Raw genomic sequence first — 14974 nt, 5'->3', positions numbered from 1 at the left:
CGCACTTCTCCCTTCCCTCCTCCCCTGCTTGTGCAATTTGCCCACCCTTAGGTGATTTCAGTAGTGGGCCTCTTAGTTTTGCCTGTCTGCTGTGCAGGGAGTCCTTTGTGGAGTTATAGCTGTTCAATTTTTTGTACATTCCAGGGGAGATTTCAAGAGGCCACTTCACACCGCCATTTTTTATGACGTCTGCAACTGGCTTTTTAATGGTAGATAATATCAAAAGCCACCTTGATGTATCACTGGCACTTCAAATTCAACATATCTACAATCAAATTCACTACTTTTCCCCAAAAACCTATCCTTCCTCCTTTTCTTTTCTTGATAATTAATTGTACCACCATTCCCTTAATACCTAAGCCAGACACCTGAAATTCGGCTTTCACCTGTCCCTTGCCTTACATCTATATCCAATTGCCATCCAAGTTATGTATATTTTGCTTACTTATCATCTCTCATATATACGCTTTCTAATGGCCCTGATTGCTTATACCTTGAGTTAGGCCCTGATCCTCTTACACTGGACTTCTTTCTCTCCACTAAGCCATCCATTTGTCAACTGGTCACCAGAATATTTTGAACACAAATTTCATGTTACTTTTTTTTTTTTTTTTTTTTTTAAATTAAAAGCCTGCTTTACCCATAGGAGAAAGAAGGGCTCTCCTTTACCCATAGGAGAAATTCTAGTCTCTAGAGTGGCTCCCAAACTCTCTACAATCTGGCTCCTGCTTCTCTGTAGCTTCAGATCTCTACACCTTCCTAGCATGCCTCACTCCAACCATACCTGACTGCTTGGGGTGCTTGGAACCCTGTTTTGCTTCATGCCCTTCTGCCTTCACTCACACTTGGAATTCCCTCCTACGGTTTTTTGGGGAAGACCTAATTATCTTTCAAGATTTAGTTCAAACTTGATCACCTTTGGGTAGTGTTTCCTGTCTTCACCCACCCACAGAATTGATTATTCTTCCTTTGTATTTCTATTGTGGACCCCCTTACTTTTTACTACAATAACAACAAAACTGTTTTATACCTATTTGTCCACCTGCTTTCCTTATAGACTGGAAACTCCTTAAGTCAGGGACCTTGTCTTTTTCTTTTTTTGTTTTATTCCTAGTATCTAAACAATGCCTGCACAATTTAAGCACTCTGTGAAAATTGTTTGAATGAATGAATGAATAAGTGAGAAATTTCAGAGTTGCAAAGGAAAGGGTTGGCAGAGAATACAATAGTGTTAAAACTGGTCCAATTGAAGATACAGGACAATACAGTGATGAGAGTAAAGGAAAGGATAATTTACTAAGGGACATGGCTTTGTATGGTGACTGAAGATGAAGGCATGGTGGGATTAGCTGGCTTTAAGCTTCTGACTAGAATTCTGGTATAAGGTTATTCTATTGCTAAAGAAAGTACAGGTGGTATTGGAGGTCAAATGAAGTTTGCTGGGTATCCAGTTTGTGAATATCAGCCAAATTTTTATAACAACTCTGCATTTATCTAGTGCTTTACAGTATACAAAATTCTTTACTTCTATTATTTGATCCTTAGCATAGATATATTTCTAAGCTTCAGTTTCCTTTTTTTTTTGTAAAATGAAGATAATATCTACCTCTTAGAATTGTTTGTGAGATGTATTATATGTCTGGCATACAGTTAAGTACCAAATATGTTATTAGGTCAGAAATTTGAGGCCCATAATGGTTAAATGACTTGCTCAAGGTCACAAAGGAAACTCAGTGGCAGACTTAGATATAAACTCTAGACCTTATTGTCCTCGTACTATAGTATTCTTTTTATTACACTACAGTATAATGAGATATCTTCTATTTCCTTGGTGCACAGCATCTTTAATTTCCTTGAGAGGCTTACCCAAAAGTAGGCTTTGGAATTACTCCATCAGCGAGCTGATTGCCAAAATCAAACCAAATTAAAACTTATCTAAAACCAAAATGGAAATGTAAACAATATTTTTATAGCTTGCATTGCTTCCTAGTCTCCCTATTTTACACTTGAGGGTTTTCAGCAGAGAATCTGAGCAGGCTAGCTCCTGCCTCCATGAAGTTCTGTAGAGATGTGCTCTCATTTTAACTGATTTTTAAAATATGATTTTTAAAGTTCAGTTTTATGCCAGAACAAATGTCGGTTTGGGGCCCTAGAATTAAGGTAACAGGCATCTGAAGTATGAATGGAACAGAAGGAGAATGAATTTGGGCTGAAGCAGACACTGACAATCACACCCATCTGTCCTCTCATTTTCTGTAGAGTTTTGTCCAGGAAGAATCTGAAGCCACAAAATATGAACTGGAGATGAAATTATTAAGTGAAAACGTTTCAGCAGGTATTCTTTAACGTATATTTTTAGAATTTAACTTTATTGGTATTTTCTGCTTTCAAAAGAAATTCAAGGTCATTATAAAAATATTTATGTTGCAGAAATATATTTAAAGTGAAAATTCTTCATAACCCCTCTTCTGAAATAACCAATGTGCTTGCTTCTTCTCTCTCTCTCTCTCTCTCTCTCTCTCTCTCACTCTTTAATAAAACCATGGGATCATCTCATACAGATATTTTTGTTGAAAATTACTATTTTTCACCTAATGGAATTTGTTTTTCTACATAACATGTTTTACATACATACATACACACATACATACATATATACACCACAATACATATTCTACTTAAATGAATAATATTCTACATTATTCATACAGAACACATTGGTAACCATACTTGTTTTAGTAGCTATATAATTCCATATAATAATGGAACAATATTTAAATCTTTAGTGATAGACAATAAAGTTCTTTCTATTTTTTATTATTACAGACAATATTACAGTGAACATTTGCAAGCACACATATACAATCAGAAATTTCTCAACACTTTAGTATTCAGTCATATCCTGGGAAGTAAAAATTGGATATAGTTTTTAAATGTCATAATGGTAGTGATATCTAATTTGCAAATCTTTTAGTGTGAGGGTATGTACATCCTTTCCATTATCTTTTATCATTATGCTGCTTTACCAATAACTTCTAAGGAATCTGTTTTCTAAATAGCATATTTTTCACAACAGGCTTCTTGTCTACTTCATTACTTTTTTCAACATACTTTTGTTTCTGTAGTCAACTAGGTTTATACCTTTATAATTTTATATATTTACCCCTACAAGATAATTTTTCTTTTAGAAATATCATACATGTCAATCCATGAACCTCTGTCAATAATACCAAGGTTTTCTACATGATGATCCCTGAATAATGTATATCATAAATGTCTAAATTTGAACATAGTATTCTTTTTTACTTTCTTTTCAAGTAGATGGATTATTTAGATACATTTGAGATTTAATTAAAGTCTTCATTTTATTGAATGTACATAAGGAAAAAAGGGAAATTGCTTAACTAGAATTTTCTTTGGATATTTTCATTAATTTTCAGTTCCTGATCTCCATGGGTTAAAAATCAAAGCCATCTCACTGTGCTTCTTTTTATGAGAGAGGAAAATTATAATGAGAAAAGATAAGGCTAACAGTTCCTGAGTTTTTACTATGTCTGGTATCAGTTCTGAGGTCTTTATATGCATGACTCACAACTTCCCCAGATAGTGTAAGATAGATACTACTATTATATCCATTTTGTAGAGGGAGGAAATGAGAATAGAGATATTAATTAACATATCTTGTCATACAGCTAGCATAGGGTAGAACTTATAAATGGTCTGATTTCCCTTTCTTACCTATTATACTATATTGAAAGAATTTTGGTGAAAGGTGGGAATGGTCCCAGTAATATATGACCAGATATTTTCCTGATTGTACATTGAGAATTATGGGATCATAGAATTTCCCTATAAAATTTCTGAACACAAGAGATTATCCAATCCAGTTTCTTTACTTTCAAGTTTTTATCCCTGGTTTTTTATGAGCTGGGCCTTTTTTGGTTGAAAAAAAAATTAGCTTTAACTTTATATATAGATCCAATTTTTTTTCTTTTTTATCATTTTACTGTTTTTCAAATATTTGGCCTGATAGTGTCCAATTTTTAGAAAGTAATTTGGCAGTTATCAAATTTTGTGTTAAATCATTTTTTTGATCTTTTAGAATGAAGGGTAACAGAATCTGCTGCCCCAAAATGTGCCAATTTGGCGTAAGGACGATTTTGGGCTGAAAGCAATTGAAAAGATACAGATGCAAGAAAGCTCCCTACCCAGCTCCTATTTGCCTAAAAGCAGGACATACGTTTTCAAAGGTGTCCCCCCTGGCCTGTCTACCAGGAAGGACAAAGCTTAATTCTCCAAGATAGCTTTAGACCCTATCAGCTTGTGGAGAGCACCAGAGGAATCTACATAACAAACTTTACTAACTTGCCTTCATCTTCACCCTCAGAGGCCTAAAACTGCTTTCCGTTGTCCAGTAATTTCTCCACAAATTATTGTTCTTTGTTGAAGATGCTCTATAAGCTGGAGTTCTAAGCTTCTTCTTTGAGTTACTTATTTTTTCCTGAGGATCTCCCATGTGTATATGAGGCATACATGTTAATAAACTTCTATTTTTCTCTTGTTAATCTGTGTTTTAATACAGGGGTCTCTGCCAAGAACTCAGAAAGGTAGAGGGAAAATTATTTTTCCTCCCCTACAATAAAATATACACTTTTAGTTTGTATTTTAATAACAACACGTGCTTATTGTATACCGATTCCTAAAATGCTAGTACATGAAATACAAATGGAGCCCTCCCTGCATCCTACCATTGCACATACCTGTTCCCACTCCAAAGATTAGCTTTGGGAATAGTTTTGAATTAACCACTTTTTGAAAAAGATTTAGTAGCTATACATAAAACCTTCCTTTCCTGGTACTATAATTTATTTCATTTCCCTCCTAAGGAAATGCAAAGATGTTATGATCTATTTAGTAACTGAATTAACCTGCTTAATTTTAGCACAGTTGCTGCTGATAGAGAACGCTCCTGAAAAGCCACGTTTATTGGAAGACAGTGAGGTTGACATGTGCCAATTCACAGCTCTGGGTGGAGTGTACCACTTGGATATTCTGGAGCTTCCCCCACAGTGCAAGTCAGTGAAGGGGTGGATGATTATGGAAGTAGGTTGATCTTAAATCAAAATTTATGAGTACAACCATTTCTCATACTTTTACTTTATATCAAATGCTCTAACATCTAATGAACTTTAACTTCATTAAGCAAGCACAAAAGGAAAAAATGTAATCTTAAATTATCTCGAATTTATAACATTTGAACCAGTACTAAAGGTAAGGCATGAAAAATAATATGGGTTTTAAAGCCAAAATTCATGCATGTCAACTTAATTGTAAACCTATAGCTCTATGTTTCGATTTTGCCATTTTGGCCTTACTAATGATAGTCTATTTCAGAGGCTGGAAAAAAATTTCTATAAATGCCCAGATGATAAATATTTTCAACTCTGTGGACCATACCAGCTCTGCTGCCACTCCTCAGCTCTGCCATTGTTACACTAAAACAGCCACATGTAAATGAAGGGGCATGGCTGTGTTCCTGTTAAACTTGATTTACAAAAACTAGGGCCAGCTTTTCCAGGGATCATAATTTGTGGTCTAGATTAGCAGTTCCTAACATGTGGTCCCTTGACCAGAAGCATCAGCCTCATGGGGTATCATCTGGGAATTTGCTACAAATGCAAATTCATAGGCCCCACGCCAGTCTTACTGAATCAGAAAATCTGCAGGTGTGAGGCTCAGCAGTCTGTTTTAGGAAAACACACTCTAAAAGTTTGAGGACCACTAGTCTGGATCCTTGATATACAAAATGTGGGCCATGAATCAGCAGCACCAGCATCACCTGGAACTTGGTATAAATGCATAATCTGGGGCTTCACCTCAGACCTACTGAGTCTGCGTTTTAACAAGACCCTCATGTGATTCTTTCAAGTTTGAGAAGCACAGCTCCAGTGATGCCAATGCTACTGATGCACGGACCACACTTTGAGTAGTAAAGATACTGATGATACGTACAGCAGTTGTTAGGTCATCTTTCAAGGCATTTCTCATTCCCATTGCAATAACGAGTACATTTGCACTAGTATTGACTTGGTTTAACTACCTCATGGTGGTTTGTGTCCCAAATGTACCCAGTTATGTTGTCATAGCACCTTGCTCCTTCCTTCCTTGCTCTCCTGCCCTTTTTCCTCTCTCCCTCTCCCCCTTCCCCTCTTTCTGTGTCTCTCTTCTCTAACACATATGTACATAGATTGCCAGACACTTCTCACCCATTCTTGTATTAGAGCAATTGTGGGGACAGAGTCCCAGAGAGCAGTTTCCAGGCTCTTGGCCTCACGTGGAAAGGTGCTGGCTGTGTTGTTGGGTGGCCATCAGCTGTTGCCAGTTAGCCATTGGCCACTAATATAACTGCCGTGGCTACACTGGCAAGAGGGTTGGTTGGTTGGCAGAGATGCAGATGGCAGATTGTGGCTCCTGCTTCCTGTGTCTCCAGCCCAGCCACCAGCGAGAATATAGTCGTGTGACTCCCCTATCTATGGCTCTGTTGGTGTTCCTTTTTGGCCTCACCATGTCCTGCATTCTTGTGCGGGGAGTGGGAGCTGAGACCTTGCATGATAGCAATATTTCAACTTTTTTTTTCATTCTCACCTCTGTGAGGATCTTTTGTGAAACATTTTTTCCTCTCCTTCCCCATGAAATTTTAATACTGCAGGTATACTGCATATCTATGTTATGTGCTGTATGTACATCTGTGCTTTATACATAAAAGAATACAATTTTTTCACTCCCCCTCCTCGAACTAATTTTCACCCTATTGGGGATGATATTGCCATTCCTTTCCCCTTCTCACCACAAATGAGAATGCATTTACTAGAGCAAGCCGGGGGAGATACTCTGATCTAGCCACTTTTGAAGAATCTATTTGAATCAATCTCCCCTACCTTGGTGATGCTTGAAGGACAGTGGTGAGTCCAAGAAAGACGTTTTTTTGGTGAAGGGAGGCCTTCAAAACTCTTTATCTGTAGGAATGTCCCAGCCTGAGCTGAGATTTTCAAGGAGTCGTCCAAAGATCTGTTGCTCTTGAATTTTGGCAGAATGTCCTGATCACAACACTCCATGCTCTGCATTTGCGCCCAGAGTCTCCTCCTACACACCTGTATTTCTCTCCTGCAACAAACACACCTTCCTCCTTTTTCTCAAGTATCTTTTCCATAATCTCTCCCCTCCTCTAGAATTTTCCCCCAACCCAGTTTTTCCCTCTATTTTGTAACATTTTTAATCTTCCACCCTTCCCTGGATTCTTCTCTGTTGCATTCAGATAATAGATAAATCTGCCTTATCTCAGAGAAACCTGCTGTTGGTTTAATTTACTTTCTTTTTTTCTCCTAGCACTATTGAGATGTAATTGACATATAACATTGTGTAATTTTAAGGTGTACAATGTGATGATTTTTACTTTCATCCATTCATTTCTATGCTTCTCAAATGGTTGCTTATACTTCTTTCTCTCTTCACCTATGCTCCCTAATCCCAAGGTATTGGAACATGGGATTCGGGGTCCTTTAGCTCTTGTTTGAGTTCTGATGCCTCTTTGAAGTAATTTTTTAATTTTTGACAAATTACTTGATTCATCTAAGTCCCATTTATATTCTCTGTTAAATATATGCCTTGTACAGTTCCTTGCAAAAATCAAACAATGAGTAAGCCCCAGCACAGAATATGCCCACAGGAGGGTTCTGAAATCATATTTAAATTTAGTGATTTTTTTTTTCCCTTAGTCATTATCTTTTAATTTTGTTGTGACATCGTGTTAGTCTGTAGTTAAATGGGACCAAACTGCAGTGCTTATTAAAAATAACTATATAGCATATTCAGCAATATGTACATCTTTAACTGTTATCAGTCAGCTTCTAACTTGGTGGTGTTTGGTCATTTTTTAAAAGATACTCAAGGAAGGATTACAGAAATATATATACCCTCCAGTAACTACAGAAGACTTTGAAACAGAAAGTGCTTTCCCACCCATAGGGGTCATGCTTGAGGTTCATGAGAATGTGATCTTTTTTGAGGATCCTATGGTCGCAAGGTGGGATGCTGAAGGTACAGTAATGCCTTAATCAGCTTTGATAATTATGTAATGCAAGAGGTATAATAATACAAATCCTTAAAACATAAAATGCAGTGTGTAAACTGAGTTCCTAATCTTACACATTTCAATGCCAATTCCAGGGTCTTTGTTTTATTGGCTCTCAGTGAAAATAGATTGGAGTTTTAAAATTTATTGAATTTTATAACTCTTACGGAAATATAACTTGTAAAACTTTACTCTAACTGCAGTAATTAGACAGCATACAACTACAGTATTTTTTAAACTACAGGGAATCTTTTTGCCTGGAATTACTGAAAATTTGGAGAATGTATTTATAGACAATGCTTAATTTTTACCTTTACCTATTAAAATAATTTTGTTAATATAGAAAAAGAGGAATTACAACTTAGTTCATCAATATAATTGTATTTGTTATATTAAATTTAAGAGTAAAAAATAGTCAGTAGAAACTAGCATGTGAGAAGAAGAGAAAGCTAAGTGGAAAAGAATGATTCATTCATTTGCTCCCCAAATATGCTAAACAATAGGAAATATAAAGATAAATGATGTCTGTCCTCTGGGAATTTTCAAAGTTGTAGGAGAGGCAGACAGGGAAAAATATCACAGTACAATGTGTAAGGTGTTATCACAGGTAAAAGTGCTAAAGAGCAGAACAGTGACGGCGCCATTCTGGAGAGCTACGGAAGGCTTCTTATAGGAGGAAATACTGAACAGGCCTTTAGAGACTACGAGAACACTCGCATGCAGTCTTTGTGTGTGCATATGTTTTCATTCTCTTGGGTATATACCTAGGAATGGAATTGCTTAGCTGAATGGTAAATTTATATTTAACTTTTAAAGAAACTGCCAAATTGTTTTGCAAAGTAGCTATACCATTTTACATGCCTGCCAGAAATACATGAGGTTTCTCATTTTTTTCCCACATCATTGCCAACATTTGTTATTGTTTGTCTTTTTTATTATAGCTATTCTAGTGAGTGTGAAGTGGTTATCTTGTGGTTTTGTGTTTCCCTGATGACTGATAATGTTGAGCATCATTTTTATGTATCTGTTATCCTTTCGTATGTATTCTTTGGTGAAATGTTCATTCTAATCTTTTGCCCATTTTTCAATTGGGTCCTGTTTTATTATTCAGTTGTAAGGGACACAAAAGACCACTATTATGTGATTGTATTTATATGAAAAGTCCAGAAAAAGAAAATCTTTAGAGGCAGAAAGTTTATTAGTGGCTACTTGGGGCTGGAGGTGGGAATGGGAATTAACTATAACTGGACTTAAGGGAACTTACTGGGAAGATAATAATGTTCTAAACCTGGATTGTGGTGATGGTTGCACAGCTGGGTAAATTTACTAAAAATAATTTAATTGTATACTTAAGACAAGTGACTTTTAAAGTTGATCAAAAAATTGATGATGAGAAGTTCTCTAAAAGATTAAGGAAGAGTAGGAAGAAAGAACTGCATGTTCAGAAGCATTTGAGGTTGTTGAAGGAATAAAAAGTGTGACTGAAAACAGGTGTGAAAGTGGCAAGGGGTAAAGCCAGAAATACTGAGTCAAAGCTCGGTTCACAGGTCTTACATACCATGCTGAGGAGCTTGGACTTGATCCTGCAGACAGAAAGAAACTCCCAGCAAAGCTGGCCTTTTGTTGAGATTCTAGTCTAATGTAAAAGATCAATGTACACATACTGCACTTATTTGGGTGTTTTCATTCATCTTATTTTTGTATAGGAAAAAATGAAACTAATGTCATTTTCTTCACTTATTATAAAGGTAAACATTGGACAACTGATGGCATCAGCAATGTAGTTTACGAATCAGAAGAAAGACTTATATCATTCAGCCTGGAAAGTCTGGGCCCTGTTACTTTGATTCAAGATACTCACATTCACATGCCATACCAGTCTTGGGAACTAAGACCACTTAATGTGGATAAAGTACTTTTGACTGTGACGACAGTATTTACTGAGATTCAAATACAAATTAAGGTAAATCACTGTTGTAGAGAGTCATATCCAAGAGGTAAAGCTCTTTGACGACGATAAGAGAGTGTGTCAAAGCAATCAGTCACTGGTTATTAACATATTGAAATATATCTTTTATAAAGATAGTTAATATATACGTTGTGCTATAATTTCTAAATTAAACATTAATTGAATAGATAGAAAATAACATGTAAAAGGTAAGGCACACATTTGTATCCTAATATTACTAGGAATAGAATTAATGCAGTGACAAGCCTGGCTATAATACGACTTTCAGAGTTTCTGACCCACTCTCTAGAAGATTCCTGATCTTGGTCACCCAGCCATTTGAAATCTCCTTCAAGTTTGGTCTGTGAATAAGCCCGTCTTGCTCATAAATCAGAAATTATTATGCATAGCCTAATACATAGTTGAAATTTAGAGAGACAATAAACAGATGAGTGGTTGCCTGAGTCTGAGGGCGGGAATGAGGATTAACTGTGAATTGACGTGAGGGGTCTGGGCTGGGGGGGGGGGGGGGATGAAAATGTTCTGGAACGGATTAATGGTGACAGCTGCACCACTCAGTAAAGTTACAAAATTATCGTTGGATTATTCACATGAAATGGGTGAATTTTATACTATGTAAAATATACCTGAGTAAAATGTTCTAAGAGAGAGCCTGAAATGCCTTACGAATGGGGCAGGAATACTAGAATATCATCAAAGGAGGTAAGCGATGCGAACTCTGAAAACTTTCAGATTGCAGTTTAAATGCTGCAGACTTTAAAACTGGATAAGTTTGCATTCTTATGTTAAATCTATGTGTAGAAGCAGGTATTATCCTTCAAAGTTGAAACATGACTGCTATCAAGTAGCTACTATAATTCAACATGAACATATGCTGTGTTCTCAGATCATAACTTAGGACATAGGAGGCGACCTGAGAGATCCTTTAGTCTAGTCCCTTGATTGTTCAGATAAAGCCCCCAAAGAGTTGATAAACTGCTTAAGGTGACATGAGACTTTGTGGTGGAGCTTTCAGATTAGTCCTAAAACGTATCTCGCCTGCATTCTCTTTATTATAGAATGACATAGGATTAAAATAAAAAAAGGTACAAAGAACCTAAAGGCTGGAACCAGAATGATAATGCAGTAATAATTTTTTTAACTTACTTATATAAAAGCTTCTTTTTTTCTTGTTGAAACTAGGAAGACCTCTGCTTGTTAGCTTCAGTCAAACTAAATAACAAAAAACATTCCTCTATTTTGGAAGGAAAATGGATGACTCCTATTTCTTTCATTATTGCTTTGAAAGAAACTGGATTGAATATCTTCCCTACTGAACACTCTCATTTTTATGTTGCCATAAACTATAAGGTAAGAATGAACCTTTCCAAATTTAATGTAATGTACATTTAGAATGCTAGCAAATATTAAATTTTGTATAAATCTTAAGGTACATTGTGGGTTTTCTATATTTGCTATACAAGATTATAGTTAGAAAGGAAGGGATAAATGGCAAGACCAGAAATTCAGGGTTCTCTTAAGTTCAATAATCTTCCCCAAGAAAGGAAGCCTGTACTGTAGCATGACCTTCATATTGAGAAAATGGAGCACATCTACAGCTGGCCGGTTTAGTGCAAAGGTAGTCTGAGCAACTTCGCATTTAGTATATTTTCTTTCTTCTTCCAGAATGGCCATATTTAAGATTTCTTAAGAGAGTAAATGACTCAGCAGTTTCCCAAACATGGTAAGTCAGGTGAAATTAAACACATACTAGGACCAGATATTCAAAACCCTCTTCTGTTTCTTGGCAGAGCCTCACTGCCTGCCTACTGCTTTGTATTATTCATAAGGCTTTAGTTAAATGAGATCCTTCCATGTTAAACTGTGAGCTCCTTGAGGGTGGGGACTGTTTCTTAATCGGCTTTGATTCTTCTAGCACCTAGCATATTTCTAGCATACAGATGTTTGGTAAACATTTATGACATATGGATGAAGACAGAGGAGCTTCTAATCATGAAAGGTGTTTCAGGCAGAAGCGTTCTACACTCAAGAACAAGTTTATATTATACCAGAAAATGACGACATAGTCAGCATTCATATAACACATGTAAATAATCATATCTATAACTGTGTACATACTCATATATGTGTAGAAAAAAAACACCTTGGTTTTAGTATACCAAATTGCTGGTTACTCTACAAATGCTGAGTGTAGTGTACTTTTCATCTTTTCTGAATATTCTATTCAATATTTTTTTTCTGAACACCTATAGTCTAGGCATTGTTCTACATGCTTAGGATACATTAGTGCATAAAACAAAGGTCCATGCCCTTGCGGAACTTACATTCCAATGGAGGGAGACAAAAATTATCTCGTGTGTCCAAAGGTGGATAAAGTACTACGGAAAAACTGTAGGTGAGAAATGCTGGGTTTAGGACAGCGTACGATATCAGTGAGGTATTGGGCAACAGGAGGGCTAGATGAGAAGGTAAGATCTGAGCAAAACATGAAGGTGGGGAATGTAGCCAAGTGCCTATCTTGGGAAACAGCTAGTGGCCTGGTGTTTGATTGGAGGAACAGCAGCAAGGCCAAGTGCCTGGACCTGAGAGAGCGAAGGGAGAAGATAATGTCAGATAGATAATGGGGTGGTGTGGGGGAATGTGAGATCACACAGGCCCTTGGAGATCATTGTCAGGACTTTGGATCTATTCTGAGTGAGGGAAAGTCACTGCCCATTTTAAGAGAGCCGTCATATAATCAGATTTACATTTTAAATGGATCTTTCTGTGTTAAGAAGAGACTGTAGGAGCCCTTCTGGAAGGGGAACTTGTTGAGAGGCTCTCTGATCAATTCTGTTGTTTTTATATTGACAGATTCCTTTGGTAGAAATGAAAGCTTATCGACAAATGGCCCTGCTAGGTTCCGCTTTTGCATTTGGTTGGAGCAAGTGGAATATAAACTGTGATTCTAAAAAAGTTATATTTAAGGTACAGTATGCAAAAACCTATAAAACTACCTTGTGTTCCAAAAGAAAAGGTACTCAGAAGCTAAATGAATGTAGACCATGGTTTCTCCTCTTAAAAAGATGAAAAAAATTAACATTTAAAATGGAGTTTTAAAACCACTTATTTTTATTTTTGTTAGAAATATAAAACTAAACTATGTAAAGTTTGGGCCTTCATTGTCCCTTATGGTACCAAATGCTCTTGATATCAGGCCTTATATTTCTTTACACTGACTCAAGAACAAATGGAAGCCTTTAACTAGAACATATCTATGATCACAAACTCAATCTGAGAGGGTTAGGCCTCCAATTTAACTTTCTGGCACATTTACTACTTGCCTGATAAAGAAGGTATCGTTTCAAATTCTAGAAGCTGACTGATGAATGTTTTAGCATCAGTGAGCCACCATATTTATTTATCTTGTTTATTGTGTGTTTCTCCCACTAGAATATAAGCTCCTTGAGGACAGGGGTTTTTTATTGTAGTCATTAGTTATTCATTAATGTTTTTTTTTGTTTTGTTTTGTTTTGTTGTTACTGTTATTACATCCCCAGCACCTACAACAGTATAATGAATTAACATTTTGATACGTTCTATAAATACCAAAATATAAACAGTTTCATGGTTTAAAAGGGACATTAAGAATATTCTCTTAATATTAGCAATTTGGGGGAGTAAGTTGAGCCCTTCAAATAATCCTCTACTGCCAAAATACCTAATAGAAGACGAACTGTTAACAGATTTCTCGAATTTTCTTTCGTTAGGTGAGGGAACACCTTACTAAAGAAGAAGAACCAATTCAGAATCCTAACTGGGCCCTTTTGATGTTTAGTGGTGACAGAGCACAAAGGCTCAAGATTGACGAATACAGTGAGGCATTCTCTGAAGCCCTTAAAGAAGAAACTGAGTTTCATTCTACTTTATATCACATGGTTAAGGATTTTGCTTCTGAAGAAGCAATGGAGAAAATTAGGAGCTCCAACTGCCAGTTTATTGATTCTGTATGCCGTATGCTACTCTCGATTAGATTACTCAGCTATTCTTAATCTTCACTGATAAATTTTACTCAGTATGAAGAAATCAAGCAACTTGGAGAAAAGTCAGGTATTTCTTCAATAAAAGGTAACAAGTGAATATATTTCAAATTTTATTTTTTAAAATGTGGGGATTTTCCCTATGAATATTAGTCTACTAAGACTTTTACTGTACGAAGATTTAATTGTTCTTTATTTCACTAAATCTGAACAAACAATATTTAATATCTCCTCCTCAAAAAGCTCTTTAAAAGATTATAGGCAAGCTTCTCCCCATAGTATTTTAATTGGGAAGGTAATCACAAAAAGAGGGAATTCAAAATATCTTACAGTCATTCTGAAAACCTCCGGTTCCAGGCTCTGATTTCCCAGGTAAAGTTACTAAATTTATACAGTTCAGATACTGAAACTTTAAAAATCAAGATACACACATTAGGATGTGCTTCAGTCACACTGGCGGTGGCCCATTGTGTCGGAGTCTGGTAAATGACCACAAGATATGTTCTAGAGACACGCAGGAGTCTCCATCCTGTGTGGGAGCGGCATCCACAGACTTTTGGAAAAATCGGCCTGTGAGGAAGCTCATCAAAGCTGCGAACAGTACAATTAATGCAACAGAAAGCCAGAGTGCCTTATTAGCCTTTCTGATGGAAGTCTTGAGATTTGTAGCCCAGGAAGCTATTGTGTCATAACTATAAGAAAAACACAAATTCAGAATTTTGCAATCGCAGTAATCTGTTGTTAGAAACATTCCTTTTGCCAACAATATCAACTGCGTCATCGATCTGCCATATATACCATCAATACTGCTTTGTAATAAACTACACTATGTGATCTGTTGTCTTGGTTTAGGCC

The 14974-nt window shown here is 36.3% G+C and overlaps 2 protein-coding genes across 8 annotated transcripts in view; one reads left to right on the top strand and one right to left on the bottom strand.

The window, feature by feature from the left end:
- The window catches only part of DNAI7 (dynein axonemal intermediate chain 7), a 64460-nt gene extending 49502 nt beyond the window's left edge, over positions 1-14958 (top strand). For all 4 annotated transcript variants that reach the window (XM_074325912.2, XM_019737736.3, XM_074325911.2 and 1 more), the window contains 7 exons: positions 2260-2335; positions 4943-5103; positions 7941-8097; positions 9880-10094; positions 11283-11450; positions 12954-13067; positions 13850-14958. In XM_074325912.2, coding sequence (XP_074182013.2) covers positions 2260-2335; positions 4943-5103; positions 7941-8097; positions 9880-10094; positions 11283-11450; positions 12954-13067; positions 13850-14131 — 1173 coding nt within the window. In that variant the 3' untranslated portion in view covers positions 14132-14958. The remainder of the gene's footprint in view (positions 1-2259; positions 2336-4942; positions 5104-7940; positions 8098-9879; positions 10095-11282; positions 11451-12953; positions 13068-13849) is intronic.
- The window catches only part of IRAG2 (inositol 1,4,5-triphosphate receptor associated 2), a 47738-nt gene continuing 47059 nt past the window's right edge, over positions 14296-14974 (bottom strand). For all 4 annotated transcript variants that reach the window (XM_088798456.1, XM_088798458.1, XM_088798455.1 and 1 more), the window contains one exon: positions 14296-14811. In XM_088798456.1, the coding sequence (XP_088654582.1) occupies positions 14568-14811 (244 nt within the window). In that variant the 3' untranslated portion in view covers positions 14296-14567. The remainder of the gene's footprint in view (positions 14812-14974) is intronic.

The sequence above is a fragment of the Rhinolophus sinicus genome, chromosome 1, assembly GCF_057876585.1.
Source record: "Rhinolophus sinicus isolate RSI-liver-muscle chromosome 1, RSI-T2T, whole genome shotgun sequence".
NCBI classification, from domain to species: domain Eukaryota; kingdom Metazoa; phylum Chordata; class Mammalia; order Chiroptera; family Rhinolophidae; genus Rhinolophus; species Rhinolophus sinicus.
The sequence above is the reverse complement of the archived record's forward strand: the minus strand, read 5'-3'. Positions and strand labels throughout refer to the sequence as shown.